The following is a 21,031-nucleotide window of genomic DNA, read 5'->3' as shown; positions in this document are numbered from 1 at the left end:
TGACCACATCTTACATTTAAAATGGTCTCTGATGTTTCACTCCAAAGCGTATTTGTGTTTTGACAGCATGCTTCTACACGTTGAACTATGGCCTATACAAGCGTGTTGCCTCACCACAGAAATCACTGGTGGTTTTGGGGCATAAAATTCAGGTGTGGCTCTTCTCTACTGAAAGTCATTCCGAGCTCAAAACATCAAAACACAAAAAGGTGTTTCAAGAGCAAAGGGGAACTTCCTCATTTCGCTGTCACACATTTACATAAGGAACTAAAGGGAAATTGATCAGAAACTGAAAAAGAGTCTTAATGTGAAATAGGGATTATTAGAAAGAATTGTGATGTAATTATTGTGCAACTTTTGTAAAATAGTACAACATGTCTCTTTGTACTAATACAACAAGCTCTAATAAAAAACTGGACGATCTCATCTGTGCAATACACACATGGCATACAGTATGAAACCTCCTTTCCCAAAATATGTCACAGACACAGATGGCTCAACTCCTCCACACGCACCTTAATCAATCACAAAGGCCAAATGCACATATTACACACGTCAATGTGTGATGTCACATGGCTTGCTTTTTGGGTGCAATAGGTGTTTCAAAAGTGTGTGATGAGACAGAAAGGTTTAGCAAATGTGAGAGAGAGGTAGAGAGACACGTGCACACACTGGCATAGACAGACAGAGAGAGAGAGAGAGAAAGAGAGCGAGAGCTACAACAGGATATTTTGTCACTATGGTTACTGGCAGCAGATACGGATCTTGATTTCTGTATGTCATGCTGCTCACATTCAGGACGGACAGAGTGTTTGTAGTGCTGTCAGGACAGCCCTTATAATTTAGATAACCTTTGCACAAGAAGTTTCACGTCTTCTGGATGAATGTGACTTCAGCAAATCGGACGGAAAAGTATTTCATCGGTGAGGTAAGTTTCTTTTCCAAACTGTATTTTTAGGATCAGGTTGAATCATTTGTGGTGACATATAGATAAGACATTGTGAGTGAAATGTAATGTGGATAATACATATAATTGTGTCACTTTGGCTTGTAATGGATTTATTTTGTGAGAAAATGTTGAATTGTTTTCCAGAGTCAGATATCTACATGCCAACATCTGAAACAAACTATATCCTCTATAGCTTAAACATAATGAATATTGGATAATGAAAAAATAAATCTTCTATGAGGGACATTCTGTGCTAAAAATACACATTAATACCAGAGCGAAAGCAATCAATCACAGTTGCGACACCCACAGTTAGAAGCGAACCACTTTCACAACATTTCGAGTGTTATTGTGAAAAGTATATTCCTGCAATAAAAAACACAGTTTTAGTTTCAGATTGCTAAATGTATGCATATAACTTCATTTTGATAAGAAAGGCATTTGAAAATGTTTGGTTTTTGTTGCCCCAAATACCCCTGCACTTGTGGTAAGGAGCCAGGAAACGTGTGCATCATGTGCTCGAGCAGATAGACACATGCTAGAGCGGGCAATAATTTTGGCTCCAACAATATGACTTTCCAACGGCCATTCTAAAGCAGAGTGCCCTGGGGAAGCTGACTTCCTCATAGACAAGGACGTCTCTCAACACAAAGTGGAGTTTTTTTTTTCACAGTGTAAGTGTGAGAGTGCTGCAGCTGTATGCAGAATCACAGTAAAGAGTCAAGTTATTGTTCACAGACTTCCTTCGTGTCACTTTTAGCTACAAAACGGCATGAAAAACAACAGCTACGTCCTGTGAGTCAATACATGAGGTATGAGCTGAAGGGGCTAATAGTGGAGGATGGTTACTGTGTCTCCTAATCCTCTATTGTCATATTCATGTGTAAACAGGATGGAAATGTGCCCAGAGTTATCAATTATGCTTGGACTTCCAAATAATAAGCTATGTCTTCATATGTCAAACCACAAGCGAATTGCCCAATGATAAGTAAAAACAGGTCATGTGTTTTAGAGTTTCAGTCAGACACCAGAGAAAATGACATTTGACTTGTTCCTTGTTTTTTAGTTTTTTTTTATGTCAACCTTTAACATTTCGTTTGTGAAGGCTTGGTTGTGCAAAGCCTTGGAGAGGGAAACTGAGGCAACAGTGAAGTTTGGCAACTGCTGGGCTTTGCTCAAATAGAGCCACAAGGTGGCACTGCACACCACAAAAAACATTTCTATTTGACAGGACAGAGTTAACTTACCCGAGTTTACCGAAACTGCTCGAAACCAGAACACATTTTAGTTACCTGAGGGTAAAAGAAATCAAAATTAAAAGTCGTATCATCCATGTAAATTAATTAATTCTTCATGAGAGCCTTCACTATATGGTAAGAGTGTTTTTTTGGGGTTTTTTTACATTATTTTATAATTTATTTTCTTTCTGAAACTGCCAGTAAGCACCATGAGTAATGACAAATACTGTTACTTATTTTACTTCCTTTTTGAAAGCAAAGACTTGCCATGGCTGTACTAGACAAAAGAGTTTCATTTCAACATAGGTTGAAACTCAGACTCAGTGTTTCACACCTTTTTTTTTTACTTCAAATTGCCACATCTGATCTTGTTTCCTTTAAATCACACACCCAGGGGGAAAAACATTGTTTTTCATGCACCTGTCAAATTTGAGATTTTTGGGCTATTTTGCTTCCATAACATGTTTTCTTTTAGACTAGTTGAAAGAAAACATCCAAAATACACATTTAGGTGTTTATTTTACTACTTTGTCTATTTACGTCTGTAGATTTCTTGTGAATTCAAGAAAAGTTAGCATTAGATAATGCCTCATTTACATATTCATACATACAGAAAACTTTGAATACAAAAATATTTGTCATAATGTAAGTAATCAACTGGGGAAGTTTCCTGATGATATCTATCAGTTAACATTGTTTACCCTATTCACTTGTAGTGTCTTGCAAAAATGTACGGGAGTTTACAATCCATATCTTTAAAGGCTGTTTTCTCAAAATGAGTTTTTTCTCAGACTATGAGTCAGAATTCCCCACTTCAGTCGCACGTACATCCACCAAACTTTCCAGTTTCATCTCTATCTATAATGTGAAGGTCTTTAAAGAGGAATTTGTTCAAATATCATCCATCGCCTGATTAATACAATATTTTATTCTTAAAAACAGTATTTTCTGATTCTTGGAGTGATACAAAAAGATATTCAAAATTCCTGACTTGCAAAAAACTTGCAATACAAAAATATAATTGTCTTAATGTAAGTAATCAACTGGGGAAGTTTCATGGTGATATCTTTTAGATAATATTTTTTACCCATTTCACCTGTAGTGTCTAGCAAAATGTATGAATTTTACAATACATATCTTTCTCTGAGCCAGAAATCTCCACTTCAGTAGCACTTACATATACCAAACGTCCCAGTTCCATGAGTATACTGTATATCATTGATAACCTGATTTATATAACATTTTATTCCTAAAAACATGGCAAAAATTGATTTTAATGTAAGTAAGCAATTGGGGAAGTTTCATGGTGATATCTATTAGTTCAATTTTTAACCCTATTCACCTGGGGTGTCTCCCCCTCAAATACACATTTTGTGTTTTTTGGATCAGAGGAGAAAGAAAAAAAAGAAAAGAAAATGTACAATGAAATGAAACCTCTGAGTTTAACCAAAGCATTAACACATTTTATTTTTTCTCTTTTTGCAGTCGCTGGTTCCTAAAATATCAAGATGGGTTCTACCGCTGCACCTGTGACCCTCACCTCCCCATCCACCAACAATGACTCTAATGAGACTACCTGTGACACCCTATACGCCCACCGGGAGTACGCCAGGGTGCTCATGCCTCTTTTCTACTGCGTCGTGTTCGTGGTGGGGCTGCTCGGTAACTGCCTCGCACTCTACGTCATCCGCCCCAATCTGAAGAAGATCAACTCCACCACCTTGTACTCTCTCAACCTGGTCGTCTCCGACATCCTCTTCACCATCTCTCTGCCCGTGAGGATTGTCTACTACGCTATGGGCTTCCACTGGCCTATGGGCGAGATGCTGTGCAAGATATCGGGCCTCATCTTCTACATCAACACCTACGCAGGGGTCAATTTTATGACCTGTCTCAGCGTAGACCGTTTCATCGCCGTGGTGCTGCCTCTTCGTTTCGGGAGATTCAGGAAGGTCAGCAACGTGCGCTGGATTTGCGTCGGCGTGTGGGTGCTGGTCCTGGCGCAGACCCTTCCCCTCGTGGGCATGCCCATGACCAACGAGGAACCCGATGGCTTCATCACCTGTATGGAATACCCCAACTTTGAGAAGGTCGACCACATCGCCACTATACTGATCGGTGCCGTCTTCCTTGGTTACGTCGTGCCTGTGCTGACCATCCTTGTGTGCTACTCCGTCTTGTGCTCCAAACTCCACCTGTCAGCCAAATCCAACCATTTGACGGAAAAGTCCGGCCGGAGCCAAAAGGCCATCGGCGTGATCTGCTGCGTGTCCCTGGTCTTCGTCGTCTGTTTCAGCCCCTATCACATTGACATCCTGCAGTACATGATCCGCAAACTGGTGTCGAGCCCCGACTGCGCCGATCTCACGGCCTTTCAGGTGTCGCTGCACATCACCGTGTGTCTGATGAACCTCAACTCCTGTTTGGATCCTTTTATCTACTTCTTTGCCTGTAAGGGCTACAAGAGGAAACTGTGGAAGCTGCTGAGGCTGCGGGTCAGCATGTCCTTCTCCAGCGCAGTGAGGACGTCACCTGAAGGCTCCTCCAAGGACATTATAGACGGCAACAAGATCCCACTCAACAGTACTGTAGGCTCAACCAGTGAGAGATTCACAGAAAGAAGTTTCAACGGGAAGAGTAAAAGAGAGAACTGAAACACCAAGAATTACACAAGATGAAAGGACCTTTTACGCATGGGCCTACTTAAATCAGGACCTGTCGAGTAGCGTCTCAAACAAATTGTTTTGAACATTGAAATGGACTCACTTAGCAGCTACGCAGCATCTGGATCCATAGAAATCCAGCTATTTTGGACAAAATTTGTTTACATAAGGAAAGGTTTTTAAAAGGTCTCATTCAGCACTTCCTGTGTTTACATATTTTCTTATTAGTATTAGTGAATTTCTCAGGAAGGCGGAGATGACTGCAGCTAAGGAAAGACAAGAGGATACTTTCCCATAAAGCATGCTTGTCTCTTGCCCATTGACTGAGCACTGATGAGGAAGAGCATGAAGCAGAGCATGTTGGGAGTGGACAGTCGAGTTGACATAAAGTCATACCCACATTCAAACTTCTACGGACTGGAAAAGTAGTGAAAGCTTAGCTCATGGACAGAGTGTGAAGATTGAAGCAGTGTGCTCACCTGAAAAAAAATTTCTGAAAGCAACAACGTAATATTTGCAACCGGACAATGACCTCACTTCTGATCCCATTCTCAGTGTATTTTTCAACCTGGACTCTATTTTCACATGGTTTTATGTCTAACTGACTAATAAGGACAACAATTTCTGAAATTGGTCCAGTATTGAGGGGGAGCTGTCGACGGCAGCTGCTCACAGGCTGTAATATGGTGCTATTGGGGCAAGCTGGCACCATCATTTACATCCAGTAAAAGTGCTTGTTTCTGCCATGACAGACTCTGATTGTTATATTAAGCAAAAGGTCAAGAAAATGTTTTATTTCTCTGTAGGGTCCTTTCCATAATGCTGTCAGACACTTATAATAACAATCTGAACCTGTCAGTGGCTAAAAAAAGAACACTTTCTTTTGAACGCAACGTTACATTGACGCTGCTTACTTGCCCTCGCAGCTTATTTCACAGCGCTGGTTATAGTGTTAGCCCTCAATACTGGACCAATTTCAGAAATTGTTAGTTGTGTCACTTAGACACAAAAACATGAAGTCAGACTCACAATCTAAGGTTTTTTGCTTCAAGTTTCAGTTGAGTAGTTGTAATATCTCAGGAAAGTGTACATTCATTATTTCAACTGCCTGCCAACTGAATTAATCTCAATTGGCTGGAAAAGCACCAAATATTTGTCTGTCTTAACATTCATTTCCTTGTGATAAAAGTGGGTGTGGTCTATGATTTCATTTAATTTAAAGGGGCCCTGTGGAGTTTTCTTGTGAACATACAGAAGTTATGTTTACATTAAGTGCATAATGCAATGTGTGTATCCTTCAGGTCTAACAAATGTGATGAGTGCATTTCATTCCTCATTAAACATTTGCAAAGAATTTGTTGAAATCCAGCGTTGTTTAGATCCATCCAAGTACATTTTTGAAACCTGGCAGCTGTAGTTAAAGGGGCACTACGCCCATTTTTGAAATTCATACATGTCATTCCTATGGTCTGAGACAGTCCACAAAATATTAGTAAACATGAACAACTCTCTCCCAAATCCAAAAACTAGAGTGCTAAAACAAAAACTTGTGATGTCACAGGGTATAAAGTGTGGAACTGCTCCATAGACAATGAATAGGGAGAGATGTTCTAGATGATATTGAGAGCACACAGGGTAATGTTCTGAGTATATGGGGACATTTTATGTTTCACAACTGAGAACACAACAATAGAGTAAAGCTCATTTGTGTATAAAAAAAGAAAACAAACATTCTGTAGGTCCACAAAATCAGTCTCCCATTCATCGTCTATGGAGCTGACTTTATACCCTATGACATCACAAGTTTGAGACTTACTTCTCTGGTTTCTGGCTTTGAGAGAGAGAGGAGCTCATGTTCACAAATACTGTTTGAACTTTCCTAGGCCATGGAAATAACAAATTCTTAATTTAGGTGGTGTTCCCCTTTAAAAATGTACTATATTATAGCTTACATGTATAACTTTAATAAATACAGACTATTGGTCCAAATTAAATACATAATAAATGCAGAAAACCTTGATAGTGGATGTTTCTGCCAACATCTTGTAAAATGAATTGCTTATTTCTCTCTACAATAGTATGCAACTACAGCATGGTTAAGGTGTGGTTAAGGTTAATGGCTCAATCATGGTTATGGCACACAGCTATGGTTTAGGTTAAGCAGCTAAAACGGTTGGTTTGGGGTTAGCGAAAGCATGTGGTTCCGGTTGATCTGCAGCAAAGTGCAAACCGATCTCTAGCACAAGAAGCCTGATGTGTTGAAATCTTTTCAACACCTCACAACATTATTTTACACTTATATGCACATGAAGGCCACACTGTTTCCTGCACTGTCACTGAGCTTTGACAGCATATGCAAATCACACAGCCTATACTCTCTAGGCCCTTAGCTTTTTTTAAACATTGAGCTCTTATGGGTTCCTACATAGGTGCTAAATGAAATACCTACGCCTACATTCATTATGATAGGGTTGGTTGGTTTGTCTGAGAGACGAAATAACAACGGACCGTCATTTATTTATTTATTTATTTACAAAGCTGATGTCAGCAAATATTACTTTGTTGCATCTTTGCTGCAAACACTTTGAAAAGCATAAGGGAAGAACAGCAAGCAAAATAGAAACACACACACTCGTACATCCGGGCAGCCTCAACAACAGATGGCACGGAAACAAGACGCAGGTGAATAGTTCAGCAATTTCATCATGTTGACAGTAAAGTTCATCAGCCAGCGAAGCCACTGTCGGGGCTCCAACAAAACCACAGTGCTAAACGGGTGTGTACACTCAACAACATAAAGTTTAGTACTTCCTGCTCGTCAACGTTTGAACTTATCAATGGAAGTTATTTTTTCCAATGTTTATTGTATGTTTTGTTATATAACTATCTCACAACAAGAGGGTTATTATCCAAAATTAATTGAAGTCTTCAATTCTAGGAACTGTTGATGTGGCATTAGTGGAAAATTTTTTTTAAATTTATTAAACCTTTATTTAACCAGGCAAGTCAATTAAGAACAAATAATTATTTATAAACAATGTTGACAAGCATGAGCACAATGGTACTGTAAAACCACAGTACTATTAACTTTCTTGATAAACATTAATCAAAGTAATTTTAAGCAAAAATAGACATTTTATAGACTAAATTATTCATTGATTAATCAAAAATTATCTGGCTGGATAATCCAAAAATAATTAGCAGCTTAATCTGTAACAAATTATGGTAAGGGTACATGAATTATCATGAATTCAGGCATGACTTAATGCATGAAAAAGCATTAATTAATTAATTAATTAATTAATGTATAACTTCCTGAACTATCAGGAATGTTCAAGCATTAATAGTATGTCATGCATGAGTTAATGCAAGATAAGTTCATTAATGCAACAACTAAAGTATCTCAATCATCATGATTTCTGAGTTCTTAATGATGTTCATGTCTTCTTCATAGGACAGTCTGCCGTAAAAGGGACAGGCCAAAAAAACTGACCAGTCAAACTTTACATACATATGATTAATTGTGGTATATTATACATCTTTGTGACCTCTCAAATAAAGTAAAAAAATACAAAGCAAATTAGATAAATATTTTGGATTCCATTTAAACTGTCAATATTAGTTAGGAAAATAAAAGTTGTTTGTATCACATGGTATTAGCTTAAAGCTCACAGACCATTTAAGATAACCCATTTATAATATTTACAAACTTTAAATTGATATGTCAAAGCCAGCAAATTAAAAGGTTCACATAACGTGTCACATAAGAGAGCAATAACATTTCCTTGGAAAGACACAGGATACAGTATATGCTAATTGCATACACTGTCCAATAGTTAATCACACCGTCATTACTTTTTTTTCCTACAATTAGTCACTATGAAGTTCATACTTGCAGGTACTCACATTTGTTGATCTTGTTGTGGCTCCTCCAAAACAGGCCTTTACAAGCAAAATTAAATCAAAATAGAAGCACAACTCAAATCATATTCTAGTCTCTAAAACTTTTTTCTTTGGGCCTATATTTGTTTCTTACACATCGTAGTAGTACTAGTACTCTATGCCAGTAGGCCTACTACTAGGTTACCGCCTGCACCTGATTCTATTGATTGGGCAGCAGGGGGGAGCAACAAGCCTATTTGCTCTTTTATTCCTTCTGCCGACCTTTCACCCCTAGGTGGCATTACTTTCTTAAGAAAAAAAAACTGGCACACATATCACAAATACCATGTTTATATTATTAATTTGTTGTATGGAGTCATAGGAGTGCTGTAAAAAAGAATACATATGTAAAAGAATAAGAAAATAAATGTGGAAATATAAAGAGGAATAAATAAAAGAATAAATACATGTGGAAATACAGAGACAGATAACACAATTTAAAAGAATAATTATAAGCATTTTAATTTATTTTCACATCAATTTGTTAATTTATTTCAGTATACTGTATATTAATTTATATATTTTTAAATGTATTTATTTATTTATTTATTTATGTATTTATTGCATATACAATGCTCCCTTTTTCTGTATCTATTTATTTATTGTAATGTTATGTCATTTATTATTTTTTTATCCCTTTACTTTTCCCTATTATTTTCCGCAGTGTTTTTCCTATTTCTTAAAGGGGCCAAGCTGTCAATCAACTAGCTTTGGGCGGGCCTTCCTGCCCAGGCTGAGAAGTCAATTCCTGCACACATAGATGGGGTCACAAAGATGATTGATTCATTAGTATTACACCACCATTAATCATATATTACTTATCAGTGTTAAAGAGGGACTGGGCCAACACTTTATATGACGGGCCACAAACATGAATTCATGAATCAGAATCAGAAATACTTTAGCGATCGCGGGGGCGGAAATTGGGGAGATAGAGAAGAAAGCTAAAAGTTGTGAAAGATAAGAGAACGAGCTGGAGCAGCTGCAACAGGCTGAATGTGCACTCATGATAAAGTAATGCTTAGTTAATCATGATTAAAAGACTTGAAATTCAACATGTGCAATGCTGTGACTGCAGACTTACCTACTGTGAGAAGAAGACTTGAACATCATTAATAACTCAGAAATCATGATAATTGAGTTCCATTAGTTGTTGCATTAATTAACATACTGTTCTTGCATTAACTCATGCATGGCATACTATTAATTATTGTACATTCCTGATAGTTCAGGAAGTACTACATGTACTACATTCATGTTTTTTTATGCATTAAGTCATTACTGGAAGTAATCATTAGTTGAAGCACTTTCAGGAAAATTACAGAGTGATTATAACAATGCCATATGAATGCTAAAGTACTATTTTTCTACAGGTCTGGTCCATGACAAAAGAAATATTTCCTCAAAGCACACTTTTAAACCTTTGATCTCTCTCTGTTTCAGGGAAATTATCGCGGTAAACTAAGATGTACTAATCATGGCAATGAAGCATAACCCACTACACTACTATTATTAGATGTTTATTTGCATCTTGACCTCTTCATACGCTTTATGATACATTTTTTTCCCCATTTTATTTTACTGAAATATGTCCCTTGCTGATAGTCTGGCCACTTGTATTGCAATGAACACTGTATTTCACACATATAATTGCCATCTGCTTCATCGCTCCCTTTTCTTCTATCGCCTGATTTCTTTTGGGGATTAAAGGAAAGTGCTTGTTTTACAGGGATGGGCTGCAAGCATCAGAGAATTTAACGCAATGTATCTATACATCTGAAACATGGAAGATGAGCTCAGAGTTCTGCAGGTCTGAGACGAATAATTCTTTCAGCATTTCTTTTGACTTAAAGTCCGTACAAAAATCAGTTTTTCTTACTACTCCTCACCTCCTCATGGCTCTGTTTTCAGGCTTTAAAAAATCACAGGTAATTTCAGAGAGAGCGTTCCTAATCAGCGTTCCTATTGGCTGTGCTCCAGCGGGTGGAAGGTGCTTGGTATTTCCTCAACTGATCTCAACATGGTTCCCAGGTCACAAACTTTCTCATTTTACAGCTTAACAGTACACAGCAAAATGTTTCTGAAAACATTTGAGGTGAGAAATAGGCATTACAGTAACAGAATATTGATTCATATTTGATCAGCGCTGCCTAGTTTGACTGTTTGATCGGAGTTCGCAAGTGATTGACAGCTGCTCAGAAACGGCAAGGCTCCAACTCAGCTCTGATTGGTTGTTTTCCTCCGGTCTGTGAAATGTTAAAAAATTAGGACACAGAGGAACATGATTTTCAGATTGCCTGTCTCATGCACCACTGTCAGGATATAGTGACCGTTTTATAAAAATATCTTTTTTTAATCATATTTGCTCCAATTCTACCCAGTGCTGCTTTAAGTCACCTTCTGCATTAATTGCTACTGTTAAACCATTACTTTATTCAGTCTACAGTCTTACTTGCACATGAGAAATGGATTATTCAAGACAATGATTAGACACTGACTGCTGCCTGAACCTCTGACAACCTCTGTAGTGATTATTTTCTGCCTCTAGAGGACAGTGTGAAACAGGGTAAAGAGGCGACGTAAAGGAAGTTAAATGGGCTTTTCACAGGCACACTTATACCAGATCTACATATTGACAGGCGTAACAAGGCTATCAATTCATCTTTGTTTGTTTGATAAACAAGAATGGCAGAGTATCAAATAAAATGATTTAAGGGAAGTACAAAAAGACAGAAGATAGATACCTGTCATGTATAAATGCACTTCTATTATATATATATTATACAGGTGAATAATAATAATAATAAAGACCTATGATTTATTACGGCGTGGAGGAGGCAACCACATGACAAGTATCAAAGAGAGGAAAACATCACACAGACTGTTGTCATAACAACATATTGCAATGAACACAAAGAGCCATCTGGTGTGAGATTTTTTAAGACACATCCAGAGGACAAGCCGATAGATAGTTATTTACCGGGAATTAGAATTAGACTGAATGAGCAGCTTCCATATAAACATTGTGATAAAAAAAATAATGTATGGAAAGAAATAAAAATATGTGATAAATAGATGTAACCTTTTACAGACAGTGGGGAGCAGTCAGACAGCACAAAGGAGGAAACGCTGTAAGTTGTGGGAAGATTTGCTCTCAATTTCACAAGATCTATAACCGGCTTGGAAAGCACCAGTTAGGAGAGCAGGGGAAGAAGTTTTGATTGCACAACGTTGTCTGAGCCAAATGTCCTAATTCATAGTTGTTACACACGCATTAATCACACACATTAATCTGTATTCAATCCAGGTCCGGGCTGACCTTGAGCTTTTCACCTGAGGTATGCGCTTTGCATCCATTAAGTCGACGTGGTGTAAAACCATCTCACAGCATCAGCGTGAAGTGTCTATTACCACCGTCTTATTTCCTGTTTATATGGCAACTGCCTCAACATCCTGTTTTTAATTACTTCTCTCCAGCAGCAGATGCTTCTCACAGCAACCTGCTGTGGATTACTCCCCTGAGAACTAATGTGCTGTGACAGACCCCACTTTTCCAATCAATAACTCGCCCTAAATCTGCCATCTCTCTGCCTGCCAAACACACTCCCACTTCTAATGGCACATCATTTTCTTTAAGGGGGTGTAATTGCAGACTGTGGAAAAGCTGTAGCCCCCTTTGTGTTCCAACTACGTAGATACTGTAAAGGAATCTAAAGTGCTAGAAACTACAGCGCAGACAGGAAGTGGTGGGGGGGCTTTACGCTGGGTTCAGCCTCGCCACCATTTCCATCACATTACCCTTTGAGAAAGCATTCACTTCCCTGTTTTGGCTGAGTGCTCTGATAAATCGCCGTGCCGCTTCATAAACCTGTTGGTGCGAGCTTGTCAAGATGTTTGTGTGATTTCTGTGGTAAGTGCAGTTTTTTGTTGTTCAGGCAAGGCTACCTGATCTGTTTGACCTTTCGTGTGGACGGGAAGAAGTCATTTTGGCAGACATGTTTTATAGTCACACGCTGCGTTTGGGTTTTGGTGCTGAGTTCCTGAACAAACTTGACTTATTTGATTATTCGGTAGCTTTACATTCATTGGTTTTCTGATTTTAAATGATCGCCCACAATTCGCATAGACTAGACAGTTCAACGGAAAAGAAGTCACATGATTTCTTATCAAGACAAACCATCAACTTCTCAGAGATACAGATCTCACTTCCACTTTATCGTCACCCTCACCGCAGATTACAGTGAAATGTGTACACGCATATTTATTCGCTATTTGTTGGCTTGTTTGTGCACTTTTTAATTAATGACACATCTCAACAGGCACTCTCTGTTTCTCTTCCTCTGTCTTTCACAATGCAGCTGCACTGCTTTTAAAAATAAGTATTCAAATTATCGAGCAGCAGGTTCTGCAAAACACAGATATGTACGTGTTCATATATAGAAGTGGCCTCTGGCTTATTCACCCCCAGTGTTTCTTCCGGAGAACTAATTGTTTCACACATTTTATTTTTCTCGCAAACACAGAACTTTTTTACTTTACTTTTAGCTGAAAGGAAAATCACACTTATATGTAGTTTTATCATGTTCTCTGTTGTTTTTCTTAGACTTCAAACTCAAGTTGGACTCGTGAGGGACAACTTCTACATTATGTTCAAAGGTAAGTCGCAGTACTTGGTCTTGCTCCTCGGATCATTTAGAACTTGAAATATAACAGATTATGTTGGTGAAACTTGTAATTAGTAAACAAATCTTTACCTTTTCGGTGTTATTTTAGTAGCTGATAATGAATTATATCCAAAGGTGTGGACTCGAATCACATGACTTTAGACTTGACTTGACGAAAGTATGTCATTTAAAAAGTGTGCCACGAATCAATTCATTTCCCTTCATTTCCTGAATCAACTAACATTGATGCCATTCACTCACTAAGTCGACACTTAATTCCCCAGATCCACTTTGTTTGAACCAATCCGACAGCATCCACTCAAGTTGCAGGAGAAAACTATGAAGAACTAATGTTACATTACTGAGCGCCAGTTGGACAAAATTAACAAAAACTATGTGGTGATCAACAAAAGACAAATTGCAGTATGCAAAACGTGTGGGTTGAGCGCATTATGACTTGTTTAGGACTCAAAACGCAAAGTTCTCCTCTGGAACTACCCTTCTTAGATTTAATCAATTTCATACTCATTGTATGTAGACACACCATATATGGCCCAAATATCACTTTTTCCCCATTAAGACTTTGCTAGAAGCACATGACCTTTCAACATAAGTAAATTAACAGGACTTCAACTCCAATCATGAAAACAAATGGGCTATAAAGAGCAAAAAAAATGATGATAAAGGAATTGCTAAATGGAACTAAACACCAACATCTTGCTTCTAAGTTTCAGAATGAGGCTGGATCTAAACTTCTCCAACATGTCTGTGGAGTCTGGTGACGTTCGGCTGGAGCAGGGGCCGGTGGAGTACCGCATTGCGGGCCTGATCTTCTACTGCTTCGTCTTCGTCATAGGAGTCATCGTCAACATCACTGCCTTGTGGGTGTTTTCTCTCACCACCAAGAAGAAGAACTCCGTCACCGTCTACATGATAAACGTGGCGGTGGTGGACCTCACCTTCATCCTGCTGCTTCCCTTCAGGATGGTGTACCACCACCTGGACTACTGGCCCTTCGGGGACATTTTCTGCCGAATCAGCGCAGCTCTCACCATCTTCTACCCCTGCATGGCTCTGTGGCTGTTCGCTCTCATCAGTGCCGATCGCTACATGGCCATCGTCCAGCCCAAACACAGCAAAGAGCTGAGGAACGTCCCAAAGGCCATGGTGGGGAGTTTCGGCGTGTGGTTGATGACCCTGGGCAGCACCGTACCCCTGCTCTTCTCCGAGGAAGATCCCGATCGCATCTCCAACTTCACCACCTGCATCAAGATGCAAGACATCATCTACATGCGCAACGACAACCCGGTCAACTTTGTGCGACTCATCTTCTTCTTCCTGGTGCCCATATGCATAATGATAGGCTGCTATATCGTCATCGTGGATAATCTGATCCACGGCCGCACCTCTAAGCTCAAACCCAAAGTGAAGCAGAAGTCCATCCGGATCATCATCACGCTGATTGTCCAGATGTTGGTGTGTTTCGTGCCATTCCACGTGTGTTTAGTGCTCCGTTTGGTGGGGACGGGCAAAGACGGGGGGTTCAGCACGTGGGCGGTCTTCACCACGTTCCTGATGAACCTGAGCACAGTGTTAGATATCATTCTGTTCTACATCGTCTCCAAGCAGTTCCAGGACAGGGTGATCAGCGTGATCTTGTATAGGAACTACCTGCGAAGTGTGAGACGGAAGAGCAGGCACACGCACACTGGCAGCACCCGATCAATGAGTAACCTGACCCAGATGATATGAAACCACCATCAAACTTTCACATCAAACTGATACAGACTGTACATGTGCACGCTTTGGCACAATGTAACACTGAATGCTTCGCTGTGTACATGGTTCATTATCAAAAGGATCAAAACTTTGCAATTAATTTCCTAGGTGTAATTTACACTCACAGTATGGGAGTGCTGCTGTTGTGGCGAAAAACATCTGTGTTCGGAGCTGATTGACTCACCCATGAGACTTGAGATGTTTTTTGTGCATCTTTGCTCTGTCAGACAAAGCGAGAGTATCTGTGGCTCAGGTGTAACGCATGCAGGCGAAAATAAAACTCATGATTATTAAGAACACAGCCCACAGTATCGCAGTGTTTGCTTTTGTTATCAGCCGTGTCAACCAAGACCTATAAAGGGCCTGACTGTCTCCGCGTGGGGGCGGGTGTGGGGGGAACCAACAGGAAATGATAGTGGGCTCTTAAAAGGTTGCTGCTTTCGTTTGTTCGCTGCACCATATTTGCAACTTCGCCTCTGTAGCACCTCAGTCCTGCATCATGGCTTAAATATAAGCTGCGTGATGTCATGCATATGCTTGAGTGTCATATTTGTGAAGTCTATGTTTAAGCCCGACCGCTTGATACAAGACTTAATATTGACACACACACCACAATCATCCTTTTAACGTTGCTGTTAACTTGTCTACCAGGTGATGGCAGCATGGCACAGCTAGACCCCATCTACCTGCCAGAGCAACACAGAACGGTGCTTTTCTTTACTTTTAAAGTGGATGGTGCAACATTTTTGATTCTCTGCTTTAGAGTTCTCTATACTTTTTTGTGTTTCTGCATTTTATTACATTAGAAATGGTTTTTAAAAAAGCTAATATTTGCATTTTGATCCTTGAAATAACCATTCCACCTCATCACAGAGAAGTTGTTAACTACAGTCGTAACAGCTTCCCCAACCAGGAGTCAGACAAGAGTGTGTTTATGGCGCAATGTGAATCGTATTGATTAGATGTTAAATGATTCAGCCACTTGAAAGTGCATTTACAGTAACGTCCTTTAAGAGATGTCAGCGAGGCTATTTACTAGATTTAAAGCAACCTTAACCTTAAAAGAGAAAAACCTTTTTTTTCTGCACAGGGAGAGACTTTAATGTCAGGTCTAAAGCAGCACGATGCAAGATCCTGCAATTTATCCCGGAGTTATTCCTCAAATGGACGAGACAAGTGATGCGTTAGAAGGTACTGAATGTGTGACAGTCCCATCTAAAATGAAGAGACTGTTTAATTTAAATGAAGGAGCGGTTTTGATAGGTGTCCTGCACAAACATCAGGCGAGCTAAGAATTGATTTGGTGTTGCCAACTGTTAAAATAATCGAGTTAGTGTGTCTGTCACACCTACACACAGTCTTAACTGGATTAGACAGTGAGTCAGTGTAGCTGAGTAACTATGTAGTGTCTCATGCAATTAGACAGCTAAGGCGCCCTGTGGTGTAACCACATGCACCAATTTTCCGAATGGTTATCGTATGGCTGATCAATTGCAAAAACTAAATGCAATGCGTTGTACTCTGCAATTCAGATCCGGGTTATATTAAAGGTGCGCTATACGATATCCAGGACATTAATATAGAAGCAAACAACTATTTGCTATGTAAAGATATAGAGTAATGTCTACCTGAGCAGAGAATGAAGTTGCTCTCCCTCTGTGGGTGTTGTAATTTGAGTTTCTTCTCCTCCTAACTCGTCACCTAGTGCTGCATACTGTCATTTTATTTTCGGCATCAAAACCACTATAGTTACCCTTGGCGTCACTTTAGGATTAGGTACAAAACAACTATGGTTAGGTTTAGGAAAGAACTACATGGTTGGGCTTAAAACTGCTACGTTTGTACAGTGAAGAAGACACTGAACGTTGTGAACACGGAACAGCTGATATATAACGTGACGCACAGGACACAAACAGCGGCCTCCTGGATGAAAGCCTTGTGTTTGTTGGACCCATCCAACTCCCCTCCCGCCCGTCTGGTGGGTGTCTTTTCGCTTTTTAAACTACGTCACCAAACTCCCCGCGTACTTTCTCGGGGCGCTTACTGTTGCAGCGGATGCGTTTACATTATAGTTAATGGAACTCCCGGTGCGTCTCGTACCAGCGCTAAATGGTTCCGTGTGTGGCGGTACCGAACGCCGACGGTCACGACAAAGCCTCGATATTTAACGCCCTGGGAATTAGAACGGGCTGACTTTTAGTGCATGTTAGTGCATGTGAGCGTGCCCCACTGGCTGGCTCACAGCTGAAATAATACTGTTAGCTCTGTCAGCACTGTAGCCGTTGTTTTCGCTGTTAGCAATTTTAGCTACAAGCCACCAGCTCAGCCGTCGCCATGTTGAGAGCCGTGCGGAGGCAATAGAAATGCCCCCAATCTCGCATTTAGCACCTTTAATGTTTTTTTCACATCTTAAAGTAAGTAAGCCCAGTTAAATTCTCACAGAGATACGTTGATGTAATATGGTGGTAAAAGGATAAACGACACTGGGAGTCCATGTGGTTCTTGGTTGGTTCGTACAGTGTTCATGGGTCAAGAAGTGGCCAGACGGTGGGATATAGACGAGCTAGATTTACACAGTATTTAATAAGAGGAGGCAGACTACAAGATTTTCATCTCACATGGAATTCTGGGAACTGCAGTTCATCACATGATGATGGGTTTATTGGCCGCTGGACTACAAGTGGATTTATAACCAAGAGGTCAAAGGTCAAATGAAACATCAGAGGGTCGTCTATCTGTCCCACCTGTTAGACATCAAAGAAAAACCAGCCACGCTGCTCACAGCAACTGGCATTTAAAACAATTAAGTTTCCTGTCAAGTCCCTGTGATGAATTATCCGGAAGCTTTACCCGCTGTAATTCTAAATCTTCCCAACAAGTGCCTTTGTTGTAGAGAAATTAATGAAAACAAGATTGTCTTTCATAGGAGCTGATCTAACAGCGCGACAGCCAGCTGCTCTTCTTTGGGAATAAAAACAGTCAGCATTAAACACAGCTCACACAAAATACTTTTTTTCTTTTTTTTTTCCTACCACTCGTGTGGAAAACAAATCAGGCGGCGAGCGCAGTGGCCATCTGTTTTGTTATTTGATATGTGTGAATACATGTTGTAATGACTTTGTTTGTGAATCACTCTGCGCGGCAGAACACACGAGAGCTCTCGAAGTGCTGGAGTGTTCAAAGCTAATCATATAATTGGACACAATAGTCGATGACAAATGGAGACGCTTGGAGCCAGCCAGCTGGGGAAGTGAATATGTAATCATTGTAAAATCATATCATTTTTGCATATTTGAAGACAGCTTAATAGAGGTTGCGTGTCAGCACACTATCAAATGATGATCAGAGACAGTGTTGCTGTATTTGTTTTTCTAAATAGTGCTTTGTTGGACTACTTATCTTTAGCGTGATTAAAAGTGTTTCTCAAGAGTTTGTGTCTCGCATGTTCTTTTTTGTTCCTTGCTATGTTGAATGTTGAAACAGATTTCAGAGAAATGACACCTCTGACTACGAAAAAGGAAATATGAGGGGCACTTCTGCATTCGGCAGACGCTATGTGTAAAGACTGCTGAATAGCTCCATTATTTTGAAAAAGTAGAAAAAAATCGATCTTTCGGAGGTTTAAAGCTAGAGTGAAAATACTGGCATCATAGAAAACCTAAGGAATCCATTGGAACCAACCATGTCATACTTGCTTGTCAAGAAAGAGGTTAAATAACACTCCAAATGCTAAATTTCAGTGAGGAAAATCTGTCTTTCCCATTTTCAAAGGGGTCCCTTGACCTCTGACCTCAAGATATGTGAATGAAAATGTGTTCTATGGGTACCCATGAGTCTCCCCTTTACAGACATGCCCGCTTTATGATAATCACATGCAGTGTTGCCAATGTGTTGCCATTGATAATGCAATGTTCGCAAGCAAAGTCTAATCAGTTAGCTAAAATGAATGGATACATGGCTGAAATAGATATAGCTAACAGTAATGAATAAATGTTAGCTAAAAGCAGTGTGTAAATAGTGGAAATAGTTTGAGTATTGGTTAAATGATAGAAATGTCCAGCGTATGCCACTCCAAGTAGTAGTACTAAAAATGCAGACCAACCTAAACATCGACAGTTAAATTGTATTAAAAACATTGTAAAATTATTGAAACAATATCCATTTATGGAATTAAAGCTAGGGTTGGTAATCTTCTGGTTGGTAAACATTTTTTGTTATATTTGTGGAATTCTCGTTACATCTTGACAGTAGTTAATAAATCAAATGCTCAAAAAGAAAAGAAAAAAATAGGGACTGTCGCAGGACTGTAATAAACCTGTCCAATCGTTTCACTCGACTCGAATGTAATGATTGGATGGCCTACCTGCCTGTCTACCTGTGCGCAGTCTGCCCGTGCACTCGTTGCGCGTCACAAGCTGTTAGCCTGACAGCTGTGAGTTTTAACAATAGCCATGTTCGTTTACCTTCGTTTACGTTCATAATGATAATTTTGGGGGAGTGGCTTTGGAGGGAGGCCTGAAGGAACGGACTGTCAGTGTTGCCGTCTTTCTCTCTAGATTCAGGGACTTTTGGAGCTCGTGCTGCTAGCTACTGTCATTGGAAAAGAGTTGGCAACATTGGGCTGAGTTTTTCGGTTGGATACTTTTTAAAATCTAGCATTATCTTGCTAGTTTCTAAAGATTACCAACCCTATCTTTAATAGTGTTAAATGAAACCAATTAAAATGACCATATTTGGAACATGACAGGTGGTGTCAATGGAGGGCTACTTGAGATGGGGCCTGTGGGGGCACGTCAGACAAAAAATGTAGGGAAGCCTATTAAAGACTATTAAATATCAAAAGTGGTTTAAGCCATCGTAATATTTTCACGTGACCTAATTTAGCACATGCATTCATAATATAATCACAAAGCAGTTTTTGCCACCCAAAATGTGTTGTTGTGTTTGAAACAGAAACAAAATATGTCGCAGTTTGGTTTTTGAAGCGCTGTTCCGTACACTTTTACTATACCATTAGTCTTCATGTTGTTCCCATTAGAGTGCACGAGGACATGAAAGAGAGCCCATAATGTTATATAGATACTGTACACATCCAGCCTCGCCTGGGCCTCCTCGTCTACTGTACGGCATTAGCAACAAGCAGCTGCCTGCATTTACATCGTTTAGCGTTTCTCTCCGGGCACTTTAATACACTGAACCTCTCCCCTGGTAAACTTTACAATAGGATGTTGAAGGATACTTCTGGACTGCCATAGGAAATGAGAGGCACATGTGCGTGGATGTAGCGGTGCAACAGTGGGTTCCCCCCTGTGATGCGGAGCTTAAGGGCTGCACAATAAGACTAATGGATTCCTTTTGCGGACAAAACTAGGTTAAGCACATGAGCTATTGTTCTTATCGGTGTACAATGATATCTCATATACAGTAGGAGCTGTGTGAGGTATTCCTTTTGTACACAGCTTTGCAAGGGGTAATCTTTTCCCTTTGGCAATGGCAGTCCACTCCTGCATTGTCTTTTAGTCTCCATTAAAAGGAGATAATCTACTGCGAGAGTTTCAAATGCTACTAAACTGACTCCAATTGACCCGGCAGTTAGCAGGGGAAAGGAGAAGAAGGGGAAATGTATGGCCTTGATTACAGCTGTGTGTCTATTTTAGCAGATTGTTCTGTTGCTGATTCACACACACAGACAGCCACCATTAGCACGTATAAATAATGTAAGGCCCTCATCTCTCTCTGTGTTTTTTTTTTTTTTTTCCAACTCTCTACTCAGCTAAGTGCCTGCATGGAAACCTT

The 21,031-nt window shown here is 39.8% G+C and overlaps 2 protein-coding genes across 3 annotated transcripts; both read left to right on the top strand.

The window, feature by feature from the left end:
- Positions 1–584: 584 nt before the first annotated feature.
- On the top strand, positions 585–6,204 carry gpr183a (G protein-coupled receptor 183a). The gene is made up of 2 exons (XM_037790737.1): positions 585–928; positions 3,673–6,204. Exon 2 carries the CDS (start codon positions 3,696–3,698, stop codon positions 4,839–4,841), a length of 1,146 nt encoding a protein of 381 aa, XP_037646665.1. The 5' UTR covers positions 585–928; positions 3,673–3,695; the 3' UTR covers positions 4,842–6,204.
- Positions 6,205–12,551: 6,347 nt separating this feature from the next.
- gpr18 (G protein-coupled receptor 18) lies at positions 12,552–18,664 on the top strand. Of its 2 annotated transcripts, none has more exons than XM_037789608.1 (3): positions 12,552–12,721; positions 13,410–13,448; positions 14,185–18,664. In XM_037789608.1, the coding sequence occupies exon 3, from the start codon at positions 14,192–14,194 to the stop codon at positions 15,206–15,208; it is 1,017 nt and encodes a 338-aa protein (XP_037645536.1). In that variant the 5' UTR covers positions 12,552–12,721; positions 13,410–13,448; positions 14,185–14,191; the 3' UTR covers positions 15,209–18,664. The 2 variants fall into 2 exon arrangements, with proteins under 2 accessions (XP_037645536.1, XP_037645537.1); XM_037789609.1 differs by having other exon boundaries at positions 12,554–12,702; positions 13,396–13,448.
- The last annotated feature ends 2,367 nt before the right edge of the window (positions 18,665–21,031 follow it).

The sequence above is a fragment of the Sebastes umbrosus genome, chromosome 13 (genome assembly GCF_015220745.1).
Source record: "Sebastes umbrosus isolate fSebUmb1 chromosome 13, fSebUmb1.pri, whole genome shotgun sequence".
NCBI classification, from domain to species: domain Eukaryota; kingdom Metazoa; phylum Chordata; class Actinopteri; order Perciformes; family Sebastidae; genus Sebastes; species Sebastes umbrosus.
Note: the sequence above shows the minus strand (reverse complement) of the source record. Positions and strands in the feature narration are given on the sequence as shown.

Coding starts and splice junctions, on each gene's coding strand:
- gpr183a (XM_037790737.1), top strand. CDS start 3,696: ATGGGTTCTACCGCTGCACCTGTGACCCTCACCTCCCCATCCACCAAC.
- gpr18 (XM_037789608.1), top strand. CDS start 14,192: ATGAGGCTGGATCTAAACTTCTCCAACATGTCTGTGGAGTCTGGTGAC.